Raw genomic sequence first — 20,643 nt, forward strand, 5'->3', positions numbered from 1 at the left:
CCATTTGTAGCAAAGTGGATGGACCTCGAGGGTGTCATGCTAAGTGAAATAAGTCAGGCAGAGAAGGACAGATACCATATGTTTGCACTCATAGGTCTAACAGGAGAACACGAGAAACCTAATGGAGGACCATGGGGAGGGGAAGAGGGAAAGAGAGTTGGGGAGAGAGAGGGACGCAAAACCTGAGAGACTATTGAATACTGAAAAGGAACCAAAGGTTGAAGGGGGAGAGGGAGGAGGAAGGGAGGTGGTGGTCATGGAGGAGGGCACTTGTGGGGAAGAGCACTGGGTGTTATATGGAAACCAATTTGACAATAAACTATTAAAAATAAAATTAAATACCACCAAAAAAATCTAACGAAGAATTTCCTCAAAGAAAGCTACCAACTTCATTTTCTAGAATCAAAGGGGAATTACAGGGTCTTCTATCTCCAGGACAAGCCCATCTGAGGACATCATTCAAGTTGACTTCAGAGCTCAATGCTGACATCCTACCCAGAGGAGAGTCATTCTCTCCTTGGAGAAAGAGCTTGAGAGTGTGAATCATCAGTCGGGGAGTAAATGTAGCCATCGGCTCTATCAAACTCTTCCTTGGTAGTTTAGCAAGGGGGGTGGGTGATGCAAGTCCCTCACCTCCTCAAGCCTTCCTCTGTCATGCTGGGATTTTAAATTCGCCAAGAGAATGTAAATTTCCATTTGAAATGACCAAGTCCCACAGAAGGAGTGCACAGTTACAGTCTTACACTAGATCTATTTTTGCCCATATTATTCATAAGAGAAACTGCACCTTCCCGAAGAAGCTGCTGAAAATCAATACAAAAACTTTGTGAATGACAACAATTCAAGGCCATGGGAGACCCAGCGAACGGGACCCTACATTCAACGCTGCTCAACTTTAATGAGGCAACCGAAAGAGAAAAGTAGCCTGGAAATGCCATGTTTCCCCCCAAACAACACTAAAAATGACTCCAGCAGCAAGTGGAACTGGTAAAGAGAGAACTTCATCCCCAACAGGGGTGGGTCCTGAGCCTGCTTGGAACAGCAGTGTCGGGAGTGAAAAGCAGGAACAATGATTCTGTGCACAGAGCAGGGCCTCTCCGGGGGCTAAATGGCATGAGCTGTGAGGAGCCCCCGAAGAATGATGCCATTGACAGGCAGACTTCTGGGTGCTCACTCAGAGATGGGAGCTGAGCCTCATTTTTATTCAGCATCCACCTCCCCAGCCATGCCCACAGCAGCACTTGCCAGGTGGCCATGGCCGCAGAGCAGGTGAAGAAGGGGCCAACCAGTGTAGAGCCTTGTCAGGGGGCAGAATGCAGAGGGTCTCTACCATTAAGTAGGAAATACCACCAGCGGCCCCTAGTTCTTCCCTCAGTTTGGAGCAGGGCATGAGAAAGGTGTGTGTTACATCAGGATGGGAAAATGCCACCCAGATTCTGGTGAAATGACCTATGAGGGAGCCAATGTCTATGATGGCTCCTGTTGTGTTTGGAGCATCATCATCTCATCTCATTACTGGCAACAACTGATTTTTAAACACTCATCAAAAAGCATTCTGAAAGCCTGATGCTTCCCAGACTCTCTTGATCCTACTGTTGACTGTCTCTACTACTCATTCGAGCCCTCCAAACCCTATCTCAAAGTCCCTGTGGTCTGAATCCAGAATGGTGGTCCAGAGGCTTTCTACCAAACCTTAGCCTCCATAGCCCTTCCCAAGCCACGACTGCCGTAGGCTGCCTGTCTCTGCCTCTCTGTCACTTCTGGAGTCTCCACGGGTCCTTACCCATCTTCCTTCCAAATCCATTCCTCCTTTTACTTCACATCAGTGTAATTCATTCTCTTCAATGAAGCTCTCAATAACCTCACACCTTTCTTAATTTTTAAATAACCTTCTCTCTTAAGTTTTTCAGTAGCTCTCTTCCTGGGTTCCTTGCCTTGATTTCTCCTCCCTTCCACCCTGGCTTCCCACTGCAATGCGGATTGCTTTTCTAAGACACACGACGGGCTGTGCTGGAATCCAGAGACGTGTATTTGAATCCAGAATACGTTCCGGGACAGCTTTGAGCAAGCCTCTGCGTGCTCTCAATTCTGCTTCTCTGCTCATGCTTTATCTACATTACAGAGTCACTGTGAGCATTAATTAAGGTTACACATATGAAAGTGTTTGTAAACTATGAAGTTTTATATAAATATAAATAGAAGGTGACATATTTATGTAGCAGCCAATTAACTTGTCTGGCAGTGCTGGTCCCTAGCAATTAAAACACTCAATTAGGCACTGTTCAAGTTCAATGTGGCACCTAAAATGAGGAAGAAAAAGCTTTGAAATGTGTTAAATATAACCCTGCTTGTTAAATTGAAATGAAGTGAAAAAAGAGATTTTGACTTTCATTTCTCCCTACATGTTCAAAAGCAGTACAATGGTGCTTCTGGTTGGTTAATGTAATTCAGAACTGCTTACGTTTTAGGCATTAGCAATAATTAACATGGTGTTTAAATCGATCTTTGAAGTTGTTGGTTTTTTTTCAAAGTTCCTAAGTCAATGCAACAAAATAAGCAAAGGGCCAAGACTATTAGCAAAAAAGACATTGCTGGAAAATAGTATTGTTTCCAAATGTCGAAATACATGCACACAGACATGCACACACACCCACACCCACACCCACACAATGCTTTCAATGTTTAAAAAAAAAAAATGATGGGGCACCTGGGTGGCTCAGTCAGTTAAGCGTCCGACTTCGGCTTAGGTCATGATCTCATGGTTTGTGGGTTTGAGAGCCTTGCATCCGGCTCTGTGCTGACAGCTCAGAGACTGGAGCCTGCTTCGGATTCTGTATCTCTCTATCTCTCTGCCCCTCCCCCACTCATGCTGTTTCTCTGTCTCAATAATAAATAAACATAAAAAATTAAAAAAAAGAACCTCCTGGAAACAAGATGGAAATGGTGTGGTCCCCCCATTTGTGGCATTATTGAAGCAACGAATGGCCCCACTTTCCAAGGAACCCAATATGTGAGGGATCATACTTGCTCTTCTGAAGTTATCTGAATAAAATATTCATTGTGTAATCTAACAAGCAAGTTAATCAGCTGTTATTTATACAAATAAAGTAAGAAAAGACTGTCCTTCAATCCTGATTCACAAAGCAAAAAAAATCTTTTTCTATCACTCAGTTGATTTCTTATCTCTTCCCTTATCATAACCTTTATCTTAATTGAAATCAGTGAAGCTTATTAATTTTTTAAAAGCATTGATAGACCACAGTCCCAACCACTGGAGTGTGACTTCATTTACATATTTCATTTCAAAACATTTTAAAATTCAAATATAAATGTTCAGAAGTCAATTCGGTTACAACCTTTCTAATAACATCTGAGTGAAGGCTAAAATTGCTCATGGTGTGTAATTACTACTATGTATTGAAAGTTAGAAGTCGTCTTAAGCAAGAAATGCAAGTGGTGTCTTAAATCAAATTACTCTAAATATCTTTGCTGCAGTGCAGTGCAGGTGACTATGACCAATGAATAAATAAATAAAAGGGGATTATCAGGTGACAAAAGGAGATGTCAGGTGACACATAGGAACCCAGAATGTATTATTTTTCATCTGGGAAGTCCCACACAGACATATGCAGGTTTATCCTGGCCACCCAGCCTGCAATGTCTTCTTTTTGTGTCTACACTTTCATCTGTCAACCCAGAAAAGATGAAATTAAATAAAAGTAAAGGGAATCCACTAGAGTACGGATAGCCAATAATTGTATTGTTTACAAAATGCTCCATTTAAAACATGTTTTGAAGGAATGACTAACAAAAATATATGCTCTCTGCTCTGCCAAGATGTCTGCACAAAATCTTATATACATCTAATGAACACCAACTCAATACTTTTTTTTTTTTTGCGAGTTCAGTATTCCAGGCTTCTTGGTCAACCCATTGTCAAGGTTTTTCCCATCAAATGTCTGTTAGTGTGCAATAGACTCATATGGTGGGCTCCACGGAGAAGTCATCCAGAAGACCACCATTAGAGACCGCCAGGGATGCCTCCTGCTTTGTTCATTGGTCTATATCGTAGGTTTCATAAAGATCTGCTTGATGTCAAGGTCACCCTGCATCTAGAGGGTTTTCTGCCTCATCCGTCCCCTTGTCTGTCTGATGTAGTTGCTGCACTCAACATCGTCCATCTGGCCCCTTCCCCCATGCTTTCTATCAATGGTTTTTCGCTTGGCATTCATTCACTGGCTACCATGATTCTTCTATGCCTGGGGTTGGTTTCCTTTAGGGAGAATTCTTAGCCATTGGATAGAATTTATCTTCTGAAGTGTTGACCTGAAGTGGGACCTTTGTGTATGGAGCATATTTTACTAAGCAAGGTGAATACACATTCAGAAGTCTTTATCAGCTCCCTTCATATTTTAACTCACTATCCTAAGACAGCTTGCAATGTCTGTTGTTTTCATTGTCCTCCTTCTTTTGATAGTGCAACCTTCTCCCTGGTGAGGAGGTGTGGCGGGGAGTGGACAGGCTGGCCAGGCACTCCATAGCTCTGGCCATGGTGACTGGTCTGGGAACGGGTGGTGGCCTATGGAGAACCAGCCAGAATCCCTCCCTACAGTTTTCCTACATGGAACTATTGGGGAAAGGGCATGTGAGTGCAGGGACACTCGGCCAGTTTTCTGGCTGAATGGAGTGACTGCTCTGAGGGAATGAAGTCGATGTGTAGAGAGAAAACACCAAAGAAACACAGAAAGTTTCAAATGGTAATTAAAGGTCTAGACCAAGCCTCTCTCATCGCCTGTTATCTCTGCCCTTCCCAACATTTAGTTTAATACAACCTTGACCTCTGTCCCTACCTCCTCCATATACTGTAGTAAGTGCTATTAAGCCAGTCTGATTTGAGCTCCTGCGCTTTGCAATCAATAGGATCATGGTTGATATATGGATCTGTCCTCATCTAAAAAATTTAAAGATTTAAATTTCAGACAGTTCTTGTATGGATTTTTGACAGACTTTAGCTTCAGATATTTGGTGAATAGGTTTTACGTGAGTCTAACTCAAGGACTGATAAATCTGTATGAATGAAAATCTGCAGTGAGATACACAGTCTCCTGATGGTCACACATAGGCCTGCATCTTACACATTATTTATTCAGCGATGTCTCCAAATCTACGGCTAAGATTCCACCTTCCTGAATTCCAACTCCTCCTCTCTAGCCTACTGCCTACTGCCTATTGAGTGGATCCACTTAATATTTTGATCTCAGTACATCCAAAAGTAGAGTCCTGATTTCTTCCCTTGAATTGTTTCACTGCATCTTCTGCCAACTCAGCTGATGAGAGTGCTCTTCTTTCCTTTGCTCAGGCCAAGGTTTTATCCTCTTACACCTACATCCGATGCATCAGGAAATCCCATGGAGTAGACCTTCAAAATATATCCAGAATCTGTCTTCTCCTCACCCCCTCTCTGCTCTCTCCCTGGCCCAAGCCCCCTGACCTCTCACCTGGATGAGACTTTTAGCAGGTGGCCTGCTTGTCCCTTCTGGGCTTTAGCCTTTTCTCAGCAACAGAAGTCAGGCATACCCTTTTACAACCCAGGCAGGTCAGGTGACATTCTGTTTAATCTGACATCTCTGCTCACCTCTCCTTCTCACTTAGAGGAAAAACTCAGACCCTTCGACCCCAGCCCTGGTCCTACATGAAAGGACCCTGCTAATTCTGAACACACCCCTTATTACTTTACCTTGTGTCCACTTTGTTCCTGCCACATAGCCTTTCCACTAGTGCCCTGGGGCAGGCCCACCCTGACAATTTTTCTTCCCTTTGCCTAGAACACTCTTTGCTCCAGATGTATGCTTGGCTGTCTTGCCCTTCTCCATGTCCTTGATCAGACCGGCTTCTGGAGGAGCCTTCCCAAGCCTCTCTGTAGCCCTTCAGATCCCACATCCCTAACAACCCCCCCACACCCTGACAGCCATTTCTTGTCAGGCAGCTAGAGGAAAACATTGCACAAAATAGTGTGTTCCTTCTTTCATTTCACAATCCCTGACAAGGACCTGAAAATGGGTATTCTCCATAATGCATCCTTAGAAAAAAGAAATTCTTGAAAACAAAACTATCTGATTTGTTTCCTAAAATGATAGATATTTTGGTTATTAAGAGCTAATGAATTCTCCTTTTGGGTATAAGCTAGTTTGAGTTGGTTTCTGTCACACAAAATTAAAAGGATCAAGATTAATACATTGATTTCTACTGGTCAAGAAAATTTTAAGAATAGAAGTGAATAATTCAAATGGTCTTTGTTTCAATTTGTGTCTCCTAAAAACTTGACATTAAGATATTTGTATCCATTTACCTAACAGTCATACTTCTGACAATTTTTCCTGAAATAAATCATCTTACAAGTAGATAAAGGCCAATGCATAGAGAAGGGCACTTCACATGTCATTCAAAATGGTTAAATGCTAGAAATAAATGAAATATTTATTTAAGAGTCTCTTATGGTTTGCTTCCTTCTCTGTTTTTATCTTATTTTTCCTTCCCTTCCCCTATGATCATGCGATGTGTTTCCTAAATTCCACATGAGTGAAATAGCATGGTATTTGTCTTTCTCTGCCTGACCTACTTAGCTTAGCATTAGGCATCCTAGTTCCATCCATGTTGTTGCAAATGGCAAGATTTCATTCTTTTTGATTTCTGATGCACTGGGTATTCTATGTAAGTGATGAACACTGGGTACCCCTCCTGAAACCAATACTATGCTGTATGTTAACTAACTTGAATTTAGATAAATGAATTAAAAAATAATTTTAAATTCTGCTGGTAGCTAATTAAAAATAAAATATTTAGCACCAGAATAAATATTTTCCAAATGGAATCTGAAGACCTCTGGAGATCCCTGAAAATATTTTAGGGGATTTGCAAGAAGATATTTTCACTGTCACACTAAGATGTTATTTACCTTTCTCATTGGGGGTGACATTTGCATAGATACACAAAAGTAATGGTGGATAAGGCTACTGGGGCCTTCCACAAATCACAGCAGTGACACCAAAATGTGTTAATTGTCATTGTGTTGTTTACTGCCACACAGTCCCAATTTTTGTCAAAACTAGCTTCTAAGGACACTTGATGGAGACATAAAAATAAAAATTTAAGTAAATCTTAGACTCTGAGTTCATGTCATTTTCAGAGTTCTATGCTCTGTAACAAAATGGGAAAAGTGCACAAAGCACTTCACTGCCTGTTCATCAGGAAGGTTGTCTTGAAGCAAAGTGCTTGTGCACTTGTCTGAGTTACAAGCTCAACTAGCCATTCTTTTCATGAAATCCCATTGTTTCCACAAAGAATGGCTACCTAAAAGCTAATGCTATTCAGGCTTGGGTAATTAGCAGACCTTATCCTAGAAAAAAGAAATAAGCCTGTCACTCCTATGATGATAACTGACTGTGTTTGTCACAAATAATGAAATTGAAACTTTCAAGCAAAACAGTAGACTTTTGTAAGACTTGTCTCTGTCAGTATGAACCTGGCAGCTTCCCAATACTGAAATGCCTTTTTGATGAGGCCATGGTGATGTTTTGACATTATTACAAATTGTGTCAATGTTCCAAAGGTCTACAAAACTCAGCAAACCCATAATTTCTAAATTATCAACTTATGTTACAAAACAGTGTGTGGGAAAGACATTCATTCAGAGAGACCAATGAATTTTAAGATAGAGTACCAAACATTCATTGATTTAGCTTCTGATTCTCCAATGCAGCTAATCTTAAAGATTCTGACATGTTTTAATCCTCTGCATTGCATTATAAAGTATTTTCTGGTTTATTCACTCGTTTTGTTTATTTACTGTTTGTCTCCCTTGATTGGAAGGACAGCTCGACAGGGGAAGAAATTTGTCTACCTTCTTTATCATTGTTTTCCTCGCTGCCCAGAATAGAGCCTAGTATTGAGCAGATGTTTCATGAATGGCAGTTGAAGAAATAAATACAACTACAAAATAAAGTTTTATGCAGCTGTTACAGTACAGTTTACCAAAAAAATTCTGATTTGAGAAAAGTCTGAAGATACATGGCTATTTTTAAAAGATTCAAAGTTATTTATCTGAAATCATGCCTAATATATGATAGATTTTATATAACAGATAATCTACATTATATAGGTTGTATATGTTCATGCACACCTGTGTGTGTGTGTGTGTGTGTGTGTGTGTGTGTATTTATAGGTATCCTAGAAAGTTAAACTGACAAGGTTTATAGGGGGAAATAGTTGGGGAAGACCATCTTTATGGTTGATTCTGTAATGTAAAGAATCATTTAAAAGTCAAGAAATTTTTCTGTGGTGCTCTTTAATCACAGAATTTCTATGCTGCTGTTTTGACCTGATCATCTATTCAAGATGAGACGTCTGTTTGAAGTCCTGACCTGTTACAGAAAACTCCTGATAGGATTTTGAAAGAACTTGCTTTTAAGATTTTTTAAGGAAACAAAGATTCAGATGGTTCTCAACTTAGGATGGCTCAACTTATGATTTTTCCACTTCACGATGGTGTAGAAGACACATGCATTCGGTGGAAACTACTTTGATTTTTGCACCTTGCTTTCCCCCCCAGAGCCGGTGCTATGGAGTAGATATTCTCATATGATGCTAGACAACTCCCAGTCAGCCAGCAGTCATGGGGTGAGCAACCAAAACTGACAACCATCTCTCACCCATGTAACCCTCTGTTCTTCACTTTCCATACAGTATTCAATACATTACAGGATGTACCCAACATTTTATTATAAAGTCAGATTTGCATCGCATGAGTTTTGCCCAATTGAAGATGAACATGAGTGTTCTGAACATGTTTCAGATAGGCTAGGCAAAGCTATGATGTTTGGTAGGTGAGATATATTGGATACATTTTTGGCTTACTATATTTTCAACTTACAGTTAGTTTATTGGGACATAAGCCCATCATAAGTGAAGGAAGATCTAGATATGTTTTCAAATGATCTGTCATTTAGGTAACCAAGCCAATGATCTCTCTTTCTCTCTTTTTTTTCCTCTTTTTTTTTTTTTTTTTTTTTTTGTGGTAATACTGACAACACATGTCCTCTGGAAAACCAAACCAAAAATTCACATGAAAAGAAAACTACATCAACCAACCAAGGTCTTGATGCAGGAGTAGATGCATCAAGGAGTAGAGAGACCAGATCATCTGTGGCTCTCGATTATTCCAGTCTCTGTAACTGTCCTACTGTAAACATGCAGGTTCTTAGATGCCCCCACTCTTCATCGTCCCTCCGGTGACAGCTGAGTAACGGCCCGCCTCATGGGGCAGTGAGCCGGGCCTTACCTTTGACTGTCACGTGGACGCTCTGGCTGGTGGAGAGCTGCGGCTGAACCAGCACGTTGCACGTGTACTCTCCCTCGTCCACTTCCTTCTGCACATCTGAGAGTTTCAGAGTGCCGTTGTTCTCAAACGCCACTTGGCGGTGGTTGAAAGGAAGCAGATTAGAGTTCTTGTACCATTTGATGGAGTAATACGGATAGCCAATCACACGGCAGTGGATGTATGTGTCCCGTCCCGCGATGGCGGTGATATTTTTCATTGGCCGAATACTTGCAGGCCCTAGAGAGACACAAGGGAACTCTTGAAAATAATTTTAGGGCACATCTCCTGTGTGGATTTGGGCACACTTTTCCTTGGGCAAAAGAAAAACAATGTAGGTTATTTTCATGTAAAAATATCTTTTTCAATTACACAATTTTTTCTGCATTTGTATTCTTCTACGAAGCAGTTCTTTCTTCTTTTAGTTTCGTTACTTTCAAATGGATTGAATGAGTGTTAAATACTTTATATCAACTACTCTGAAAACATTTTGAATTTTAAGAGGCAATTTCATCAACAAAAAGTAATTAGTCTGCCCTGAACAATCATGCAGGGTTTTTTGGTGAAAACACTGGGAGCAATCCAATTTTCAAACTCTCTCTATAACATAGGTTTATGGAGATGAGGTAATGTCACGGTGCACTATGAATGTAGGTTAAAATATCAGGTAGGTGGAGCTTTACCATGAATTTGGAAGAACAGAAGAGGAGGAGGAAGGAAAGAGCATGCAGAGCATAAACTGGGAAAGGAAAGATCAAGTGGACAAATCCAAGAGTCACAAAGAGAACAAGCTGACTAAAGAAACTAAAATACCATTTCCCACATTAATTCACCCAATCTGGGCTATTCTGGAGTTGAAAGGAGAGGAAACTAAATGGGAAGCAACGGTTAATCTGTTTTTGGCATTCCAAAACTCAGCTCGGTGCATGCAGAAACCTTCTTCTCCACGACAATGAGTTATGTGTTTTTTTTGTTTTGTTTTGTTTTTGTTTTTTGGTTTTTTTTGTGTTTGTTTTTGTTTTTTGTTTTTGAGGAGCTGATTTGACAAGCACCTCTTACGTTTATTCGAGCCTGGTACAGGACGACTCCTGCCGAATTGTTGGCAGTGCAGCGGTAGACGCCCCCATCCCGGACCTGAGAGCTGGAGATATTCAGGTAGCTGACCACGTTTCCCTCCGACGTGATCATCTGGCTGATGCGGTGACTGCCACCCTTGAGGATCGGGTCATCGTCCAGGGTCCACGTGATGGTGGGCAACGGCGTTCCCTTGACGTTGCACATGAGGGAGACTGGTTCTGCTGGACTCACCACTTTTTCACTAAAGGCAGAAATAATTTTGGGAGTTCCATCTGCAGGAAGACAAACGATGGAAGGAAGTGGCATATACAAATAATTAAACGACTTCCAGGTACATTTGGGTAACGGTTAGGAGGTAGACGTGTGGTTATTGAATGCTACAAACAAGTCTGATTTTATTGCTAAAGCTAAATTCTAAGCAGAACAAGATTTCGTTTTCAAAATAGGCAAACAGTGTCAGCAACCTTTAATAAATTACTTAGATATTTCCTGGTTGTCATAAGAACAATCACACAACCCAGATACTCACATTACACAACGTCAGTTCCCAAGAGGTCTACAAGCTAGAACTGTTACATTCCCATTAGAAGGTTCAAACATGGAGGAAATCCACTCCTCCCAATGGTCACTTCAGCTTTCTACTTCTGAGATAATTAGAGCTTATTCCCCAGGGACTTGTTCAGAGGAATAAAGGAAAGACAGAGACTGACTGGCTCACCTTATTTACTTTCCCATAAGAAATCCTACTTTATAGTTTTAATGATAAATGGGAAGTCCATGTAAATATCACGGAGCCTCTAAGAGTGGGTAAAAGCCAAATAAACTTTGAGTAGTCCAGTGTGTATTCAATATCTCTGTAAATGTCTTAAGCTGATGGCTGTACAATTTATCATCCAACGTGGGACAGTTTTGAGAATGAAACTGATACCAGAAGTAATTATGCAAGGGGTCGGCCACATCCCCAGACAGTCCCAGGCAAAGTAGGATCTCGGTCTTAGGGAGTTTTCCATAGGAATTGCCAGTCTTTTCAACAAAGATAAAATTTTCTTACTCCATTGTCTTTCCACCATATATATGGACCATTTCCCTCATACTGTATGGTATAATCATAAATGCATGCATATATGTGCATACATATTCATATATATTCATGTATATATACATGTGTTCATATATATGTATATATAATATATTCACTACTGACAAATAGGAAAGCAAACAAATGGAGGAAACACACTTGAAGCTAGCTCACAATTCTATCACAGAAAGATAACCATTAACATTTCCAAGAGTTTCTCTTTCCACTCCCCTCCCCTTCCCTCGAAATCTGGAAACCTATTTCTGTGGCCTGCAGGACCAGCCACGTAGGGTTATCTTGAAGGGGTCGCTTTGCTGAGCCCTCTACCATCTTTCCTCTTGCAAATTCCTGCATGTCAATTTCATTCCAACTCATGGGCGACTGGAGAAGGCTCTGGAGTATGCTTTTCCCCATGTGCAATCCTAAGTGGTGTATTTCAGCGTTCTCAAATAGCAAGTATCTTGCTTTAGTATGAAAGATGAAAAAAAGGGTTTCATAATATTAAAAAACCTGTGTTTTTGCCTTTAGAACACCATACACTCTGCTTCAGCACGCTCTGCCTTTATTTATGGAGAAGCTGGATGTCACCATGATTGTTATTCTTTGTACATAATTGGCTGTCGATGCCGAGGAATGTTATTTTATTTAATCTTACAATTCAACTTTTGTTTCTGGATCTACTGAGCTGTATGTCTTTGCACTGATTTTTACACTATGCACTGAAAACCTGTCTTTTTTTTTTTTTTAGATCTGTTTTATAACTGTTTTCTTCGGTTATAGCTCTTTTTTTGTAGATATAGTTTACATACAATAAAATGTACAGATCTTACGTGTACAAATATAATGTCTTGTTAACTATGTGCGCTGTGTAACCATCCAAATGACTGCCAAATAAAGCATTTCAGGACCCCACAACATGCCTAGGGTTCCTTTCAACCAATCCCCTCTCACCAGAGGGAATCCCTGTCCTTCAATATGACTTTGCCTCTTCTTGAGCTTCAAATCCATATTATCATAGAATGAGTGTTCTCTATCCCTCACACATTCTACCACCACCACAGGACAGTCAGTGAAATTAAGAAACACCACTTTGTAACAGTTCTGTCACCTAACATGCTGTCCACATGGAAAGTCTGTCAGCTGACAATGTCCCCCCCCAGCTACCTCTCCCAGCCCAACCAGTACCACACAGCCCATTTATCTGTCCTGCTTCCTTAGTCTCCTTCAATCTGGATCATTCTTTGGTCTCTTCTGCATTATTTTGCTTTGACATTTTTAAAGAATTACTCCATAGCCAGTTGTTCAAAGTTGATTTTTTCTGCTTCATCATGATTAGATGCAGATTGTGCATTTTTGGCTAGGATATCATGGAATTAATGTATTTATGTGCTTATTGCCCATTTGTGTATCTCCTTTTGTGAAATATCTACTCAAATCTTTTGTCTATTGTTATGTTAGAGTATGTTTTATCGATCTGTAGGAGTTCTTTGTGTATGATGAAAACAAATATTTATCATATATCTTATAATGGTCAAATATACTTGTTAGATATATTAATTACATACAATGTGTGTCTGACATTTATGTAGTTGTATTATAGATGTGTGGTTTTGCATATGTGAAATGTTTTCTTTCAGTTTGTAGTTGCCTTTTATTTTATGATGTATGTGACTTTTATCGCTTTCTTTGTCCTAAGAAAGCTTTGCCTACCATTCAAATGATGAAGAATTCTTCTATGTTTCCTTTTGAGACTTTATAATTTTGGATTTTACATCCCAGTTTATATTTTAGAGCAAATTAAATCTGTGTAAGGTTTAAGGTATGAGATAGGAATTGATATTCATTTTTTTATTACATTCATTTAATAGTACTGTTTGTCTTTTTTTTGGTATTACATTTATTGAGTAGTACTGTGTCCGAAAGACTTTCCTTTACCTTTGGAATATTGTGTACTCTCTAGCAAATTAATTTATCATATATGTGTGGGCATATTTCTAGATCATTCAGTATGTTCTACTGAGTTATGTATCTGTCTCATTTAATGTAGCTAGTATGAGTCCTTCAATGTTATTCCTTTTTAAAGATTGCACAATTCTCAGTCCTTCAACTTTCCCAAACGTGTTATTTAACTTAAACTATAGGACTTCCATTTTTCTTTTTTTAATGTTTATTTATTTATTTTGAGAGACAGAGAAAGAGAGAGAGAGAGATGCAGACAGAGAGGGAGAGAGAGAATCCCAAGCAGGCTTCATGCTCAGTGTGGAGCTCAACATGGGGCTTGAACTCACGACTGCAATGTCATGACTTGAGCTGCTATCAAGAGTTGGACACTTAACCAACTGAGCCACCTAGGAGTCCCAGGATTTTCACTTTTCTATGTTGTTGGGATTTTTATTAGGATTACATTCATCATCTTACAGAGTACTGTTACCTTAAGAATATTTAGTTTTTCAGTCCTTAAATATGGTGTACTTTCAGTTTTTTAGGTCATCACAATTCTATATTAGCAATGTATAGTTGTATAGTTTTACATGTTGAAATCTTTCACATCTGTTGCTAAATTTATTCCCAAGTGTCTTTTGTGTTATCCTAATATAAATAAAAATTTAAAATATTATTTCCAATTGTTGATTTCTACCATACAAACACAAACAAATTTGTTATGTTTTGTATCTTGAGTTTCTAACCAAATCTAGGAATTGTTTTATAGATTACTTGGGATTTTCTATGTAAACAACAAGGTCTGATTAAAGACAGCTGAGAGTTTTCCTTTCCAAACTTTATGTATTTTATTTATTATTCACGCCTAGGACCTAGGACTTCCGGAACAGTGTTGAATAGATTGTGAACATATCAGACCCAATGTTTTTTTGTTTTCTGTTTTTTAATAGGGGCAGACATTGTTTATTGAGTGTGTCGATAAAATGGAATTATGTTGATGTACATTCATTATTAACAAAGAGGGGTAGATAGATGAATAGATGAATGATTATCCACTTCATATCTTGAAACATTTTCATGTACTTAAATCTTAATATCCAAGGGACATATAAACATTCCTATAAAGTTGTCTTATTAAATCAATCACTGTAGGAAAAAAATCTCAAATAGATCATATTGATTCTTAGACCTGCTGTGAGTTTTGTGTATCATATTTACCTAATGATATTATCAGCCTTTTGGTTATTGAGGCAGAAATCACACTTCTTCACATATTTGTACAAAACCATACATCTTTAACATATTTTTTTCTAGGCACAGATTTAATCAGTAGTTAGAGAGATCAACTATGTTTCTAACATTTACTATTATCAGTCCCAATGTTAAATGAAAAATATTTAGTGTTCAACAATTGAGCATGAATAAATAAATCATTAAAATGAATAAATGCATAAATCCCATTAGGTCAAATAAGTTCTTTATATTCCTAGTTTCCTGAGAATTTTTTATTCTGAAGGGATGTTGAATTCTGTCAAATGGTGTTTTCTGAATATATTGAAGTCATCATTTGGTTTTTCTCCTATATTCTATTAATATGATGCCTGACACATACATAGATAAATTTTGGTTTTAATGTTTTGCCAAACTGAGTTTTATATATATATATATATATATATATATATATATAACACAGATGGATAGATCAACATATACATATGTGTGTATACACACATATGTATGTAGATATATATACACATATATAAATATTCATGTTTAATATATATATATGTCTGTGCATCTATATAATTTATTTCTTATATACTAAAAGTGAAAGTTATGTTACTTCATGTGAAACATAAAAACCCTAGCACAAATAATTTCATTTATATTCTGTACTTTGTGTTATTATATCTATTTATGTCTAAACTCTATAAAAAGTGTTATAATTTTATAATTTGTCAATAATTATTTAAAGAGAAAAAATTTTCTAAATGTTCACTAACATATTTCCTGTCCTTTCTAATGGGCTTTATTCCTATAGATCTGAATTTCCATTTTAGGTCATTTCCTTTCACCTTCAGTGACTTCATGTATCAAAACTTTTGCTGTCACATTCTTTCAGCTTTGGTTTACTGAAAATGTCTTTACTTTTTCTGATTTAAAAAATTTTTATTTATTTATATATATATTTTTGAGAGACAGCATGAGCAGGGGAGGGTCAGAGAGAGGGGGGATACAGAATCTGAAGACAGGCTCCAGGCTCTGAGCTAGCTGTCATCACAGAGCCTGACACGGAGCTTGAACCCACAAACCGTGAGATCATGACCTGAGCCAAAGTCAGACACTTAACTGACTGAGCCACCAAGGCGCCTCATTTTTTCTGATTTTTAAAGCTATTCCTCACTGGATATAGGAGCCTAGGTCAACAGGGATTTTGTTTTTATCCTTTTCAACATTTTAAAGATGTTGCTCCATTGTCTTCTGTCCTCCTAAATATCTGATGAGAAGTCACCCATCATTTGCATTCATATCTCCCTTTACTTAAGATTCCACCTCCCTCAGATTTACAAGATTTTTTATTCATCTTTGGCTTTCAGCAACATGGCTCTTTATAATGTGTCGGCATGTGATTTTCTTTGTATTTATACTTCTTGGGATTTACTAGGTTTTGCCTTTCTAATTTTATTTTTAATACCAAAATTGGGAAAACTGTCACCATTATTCCTTCAAATATTTTTTTCTTCCCTAGTCTCAATCTTCTGTTTTTCTGACTTCTAATAACATGGAGATCGGGCCATCTGATGAATGTCCCACATCACTGAGGTTCCGCTCACTTCCTCTGCAGACTTCTTTGCCTCTGTGCTTTAAACAGGATATTTTATTTTAATTTATCTTCAAGCTCACTGATCCTTTCTTCCTTCTCCAATCTCCACTAAAGCCAAAACACTGAAATTTTCTATTTCTACTGGTTCCTTTTATAGTTTTTATGGTCTCTTCTGGTCTTTCCCAGGTAATTATTCACTATGCCCTTATTTTCCTTTAAAGTTTTGAATTTATTTATTTATTTATTTATTTATTTATTTATTTATGTTTTTTTTTTTTAATTTTTAGAGGGAGAGGAAAGAGAACAAGCAGGAGAGAAGGGCAGAAGGAGAGAGAGAATCTCAAGCAGGCTCCATGCTGTTAGCACAGAGCTAAACACAGGGCTCGATCCCACAAACCGTGAGATCATCACCTGAGCTAAAATCAGGAGTTGGATGCTTAACTGACTGGACCACCCAGGCGACCATAAGGTGTGGCCATATTTTAAAGAGAAGTTTTTAAGTCTTTGTCTACCATTAATCTGGGTTCTCTCAAAATCTATTTCTATTGCCTGCTTTGTCTTTTGACCTCTGATAAAAGTCTCCAATTTTTTTTTTGGTATGTCTAGTTAGTTTTATTTTTAATTTTTATTGGATTATCTTCCACATTTTCCAGTCTAGGTGTCAAATAAGTTTTTCAATGAAGTTTATTTTTAGATTTTAGGACTCCCCATGTTTTGGAATTTAAGGCGTTCCCTCCTTACTGGAATTTCAACTTACCTCCTTCAATTGCAGGTGATTTGACAATTCAGACTTCTGTCCTATACCTCAACCCCATAGAACTATGGTTTTCTGCTTTTCTTCTAGTCTTCAAGTTCCCCGCCCCCCTTACCTCACAAAGACTGGGGACTGTCCTCAGGTGAGCAGTGTTACCAGCACGTATCACCTAGCCTTTCCCTCTTCTGTCACGGGCCAAATCCTTTCCACCTGTTTCTGGATATTTCTACAGTGTCTACATATGGTTTTGCTTTATCCCAAGTTCATAATTTTTATCTGCTTTCAGGTTAATCTGATACATGCTATTCTATTGTTTCCTGAAATAGGACCTGTTCTTATTCTTTTTTATTATTCCATTTTCCAGTTATTCTGGTTTGATCTTGAACCTATAATTAATAGATTTCAGTTTGTTTAGACTTCCATCCCCGTTCCTTTGGCCTCCTAGAAAATACTGCCAGATTCTGCATTCATGTCAATGGCTATTCTCTGCTCATAGTATTCTGAGTTTTTGTAATTTACATTAACCTCAAACTATTTCAATGGGAATAATAGGAGATTACTTCCAAGGATACTAGACACCATTTCAAGGCCAATACAAGGTACGTATTTATAATTACACTTTTGCTCTCTTTTGCTACATTAGCACTGTCATCTCTCAGAAGAGAAAAAATAAAGTGAAGCTTCTTGTCCTGAATGGAAACTGACATGCGGCAAATAAATCCGTGAGAATGTTCAGTATGTGCCTCTGTCCCCTTTTTTTATTCAGGTGACAGGCTTTTTTGGAGATGAAAGCAGACATTATTTTCCCAGTGAGACCTGAGTGTCTTTGAAATCTTCCTTGCTGTCACTCTCTGAGAACCTGAAATCTTTCGACATCGTTATGGATTATCAATATGCTCTTTAGGTTTTCTTAGTCACCCGAGATAGTTGCCACGGTAACTCGGCTTAGACAGGTATTCTTTCCTCTTCTACAAAGAATCTAAAAATAGTGGCTGTGTAAGGACTCCAGTGAGCCCATCCGCAGCAGCAAGCTGGCACTGTACAAATTGATTACTTTCTCTACTGAATTATTATGGGTAACACAGTGTCAGGTATTTAATAGGGGTCCCAAGCCTTCTGCTAATTTCACCTCTGCTTAAAAAAGAAAAAGTTTTCAAGAAAATGCTTGAATCAAAATAAGAATCTCATAGCTAAGCCTACTTCTTCTTAAAAATAAGCTAAGGTTAAAAAAGAAAAACAACAATAACGGAATATCTCCTAATAGCATCAAGACATATTTTAAACTTATTTTCATACATAAACATTTTTTCTCTTCAGGCTATATGAAAGTCATGTAATTATTGTAATCAACTGACATCAAATGAATTTTAAATTATATGTAAAGACATAATTTCCAATAAGACACACACGCATCCGGATAAAAGCTAGTTCAATTATCTAGTGACAAACATACGTCTCACTTGAACGTTACCTTCATAGCTCTTTCCCCCTGGCTGATTGATGAGCTTGAATATGTAAGCAGTACAGTAAGAAAAGACAACAACACACCCAGAAACTTCCTATCATAACCTGAGTTCACTCCTCAAACTCTGTTCACCTAAACTTGTATCTGGACCCATCCAGTGACAGCCATGCAGACCAGAGGCCATTTTCTTTTCTACCAAGTACTATACTGACACTTTGCCCTATGCTTTGCCTGCAAAATCGTATTTCTCAGCCGGGGGCTATTATCTACCCCCCACTCCAACCCTGGGATGTGTGGCAATGTCTGGAGGCATTTTTGGTTGTCACGACTTGGGTGTTGCCAGCATCTAGCGGGCAGATGCCAGAGACACTGATAAACCCCTACTGTGTATAAAATGGCTCTTCCAACAAGGCGTCATTGAGAAACTCCAGTCTCGGACAACACACTGTCAACCAAGCTATATGCTCCAGGCATCTTGACGAGTCACTAAACATATGAGTGGGTGACTCATGTCACTCATGTCACTTCTCTTGACCTGAAGTTACTTCTATTACTTCTACCATGTATAACTTTCACGAACACTTGCTCTTTTATGAGCCTGATGTATCCTGTGAAATCAGGGCAGAGTTACTAGCTAGCCAGACAGATAGAAATCCTAACACTGGGAGTTATCAGCATGGCTTCATTATCTTCTGAGTGCTCTGTGTTTGGGTTCTTTTGCAGCTGCACCCTGTAACAAGGCCCACTGACCTTCAAGGACCACCTGCACATAGTCTTGAGCGGACAGCTTATCCTTGCGCACAAAGCACTGGTATGCGCCCCCGTCACTTTTGACCATGTGATCCATTATAAGGTTTTCGTGGTTGATCCCTGTGATCCTCACATTTTTTCCAGGGTTGAGGATTTCGCCGTTTCGGTACCAGGAGAGTTCCTGGTCCTCACTGCCTGTCACGCTGCAGGACAAGGAAACCTGGCTACCGACACTGCTTTTAACTTTCCGGGGGCTGATGGTGGCTTTCAGTGGCTCTGGAAATTTTGATGAGAGAAAAAAAAAAAAAGAAGGTAAGAACATCACATATGAAGACATTGTTTCAACAACATCTTGAGCTTCTGACAAGGCAAATGTATCACTGTAAGCAATGCTACACAGTTCTTATGTTCTAGATTATTCTATACTGCACCACCATGCACCATTTCATTTGGGAGCATTTTACTCTTTGTTTTCTCTGGTCTTTTTTCTCTGTGTGGTAAATAGACCAATTTTGGTTAAATTGCTTTCTCACTGAGTAAGGGTGAGGATTAAACCACTGACAACAAGGAATGCCAAGTTCTGGCTACCAATAAGGACGCAGGTATTTGAATATTTAAATCCGATTTGCCCCGCTCCCCAGTAGCACTGATGGGTTTCTCTGGACCACACACTCATACACTTGCTCATACCCACTCTGTGGTTCAACCAGGACCCATAACACAGAGCTGTAAGAAAACAGGTTGATATTAGAATTTGTGCCCAATGAAACAAAACCAAACCCAATTGGATGTAACATGTTCATTTATTGAACATCTCCTAGAAGCCGAAGTGGGGTTAAACCTACAGGTAAGACAAAGGTGAATTACATTCATGGTGCAAACTGGCATGTGCCATAAAATTATTACACTTCTTTTGTACATTATTTAAGTCAGTCTTCCCACAGTCTTACATATTTTGCCTTATCCATTTTACAGAAGAAGTGATTGTTCAAAGAGATTAATTAATGGAACGAGATCCACTCAAAGAGTAATTAGCAACAGGCATTTTTCACCCCAATTATTCCTGACATCTCCTGTCACCACATCATGAAATCTCTGGTTCCATGAAGTTTAGTCCTTTGGCGGATGAGAGAAATACAAGAGTGAGTATAGTAGCCAAGAAGTGATCCAGGGCCCATCAGAGACATATAGTATGTGGAAAGGGATTGGTAGAAAGATGAGGAAATTTCTTAGATATCCAGGATGAATAGAACTGAGGCCAGCTGGAAAGACAGAACATTTTGTGAATCAGGGCATGAAGCACAGCCACTGTCACAAGAGGAGTACATCTGTTCAGTTTGGATACAACACAGCATCTCTGTAGGAAGATTACAGGAGAAAA

The 20,643-nt window shown here is 38.8% G+C and overlaps 1 protein-coding gene across 1 annotated transcript in view; it reads right to left on the reverse strand.

Moving 5' to 3' along the window:
* Positions 1–20,643, reverse strand: part of DSCAM (DS cell adhesion molecule) — a 680,888-nt gene that overhangs the window by 213,197 nt on the left and 447,048 nt on the right. Inside the window, exons 6-8 of the mRNA XM_029938933.1 lie at positions 19,263–19,538; positions 10,426–10,722; positions 9,338–9,613 (exon numbers count right to left, since the gene is read on the reverse strand). Coding sequence (XP_029794793.1) covers positions 9,338–9,613; positions 10,426–10,722; positions 19,263–19,538 — 849 coding nt within the window. The remainder of the gene's footprint in view (positions 1–9,337; positions 9,614–10,425; positions 10,723–19,262; positions 19,539–20,643) is intronic.

This window comes from Suricata suricatta, chromosome 5, assembly GCF_006229205.1.
Source record: "Suricata suricatta isolate VVHF042 chromosome 5, meerkat_22Aug2017_6uvM2_HiC, whole genome shotgun sequence".
In the NCBI taxonomy this organism is placed as follows: Eukaryota; Metazoa; Chordata; class Mammalia; order Carnivora; family Herpestidae; genus Suricata; species Suricata suricatta.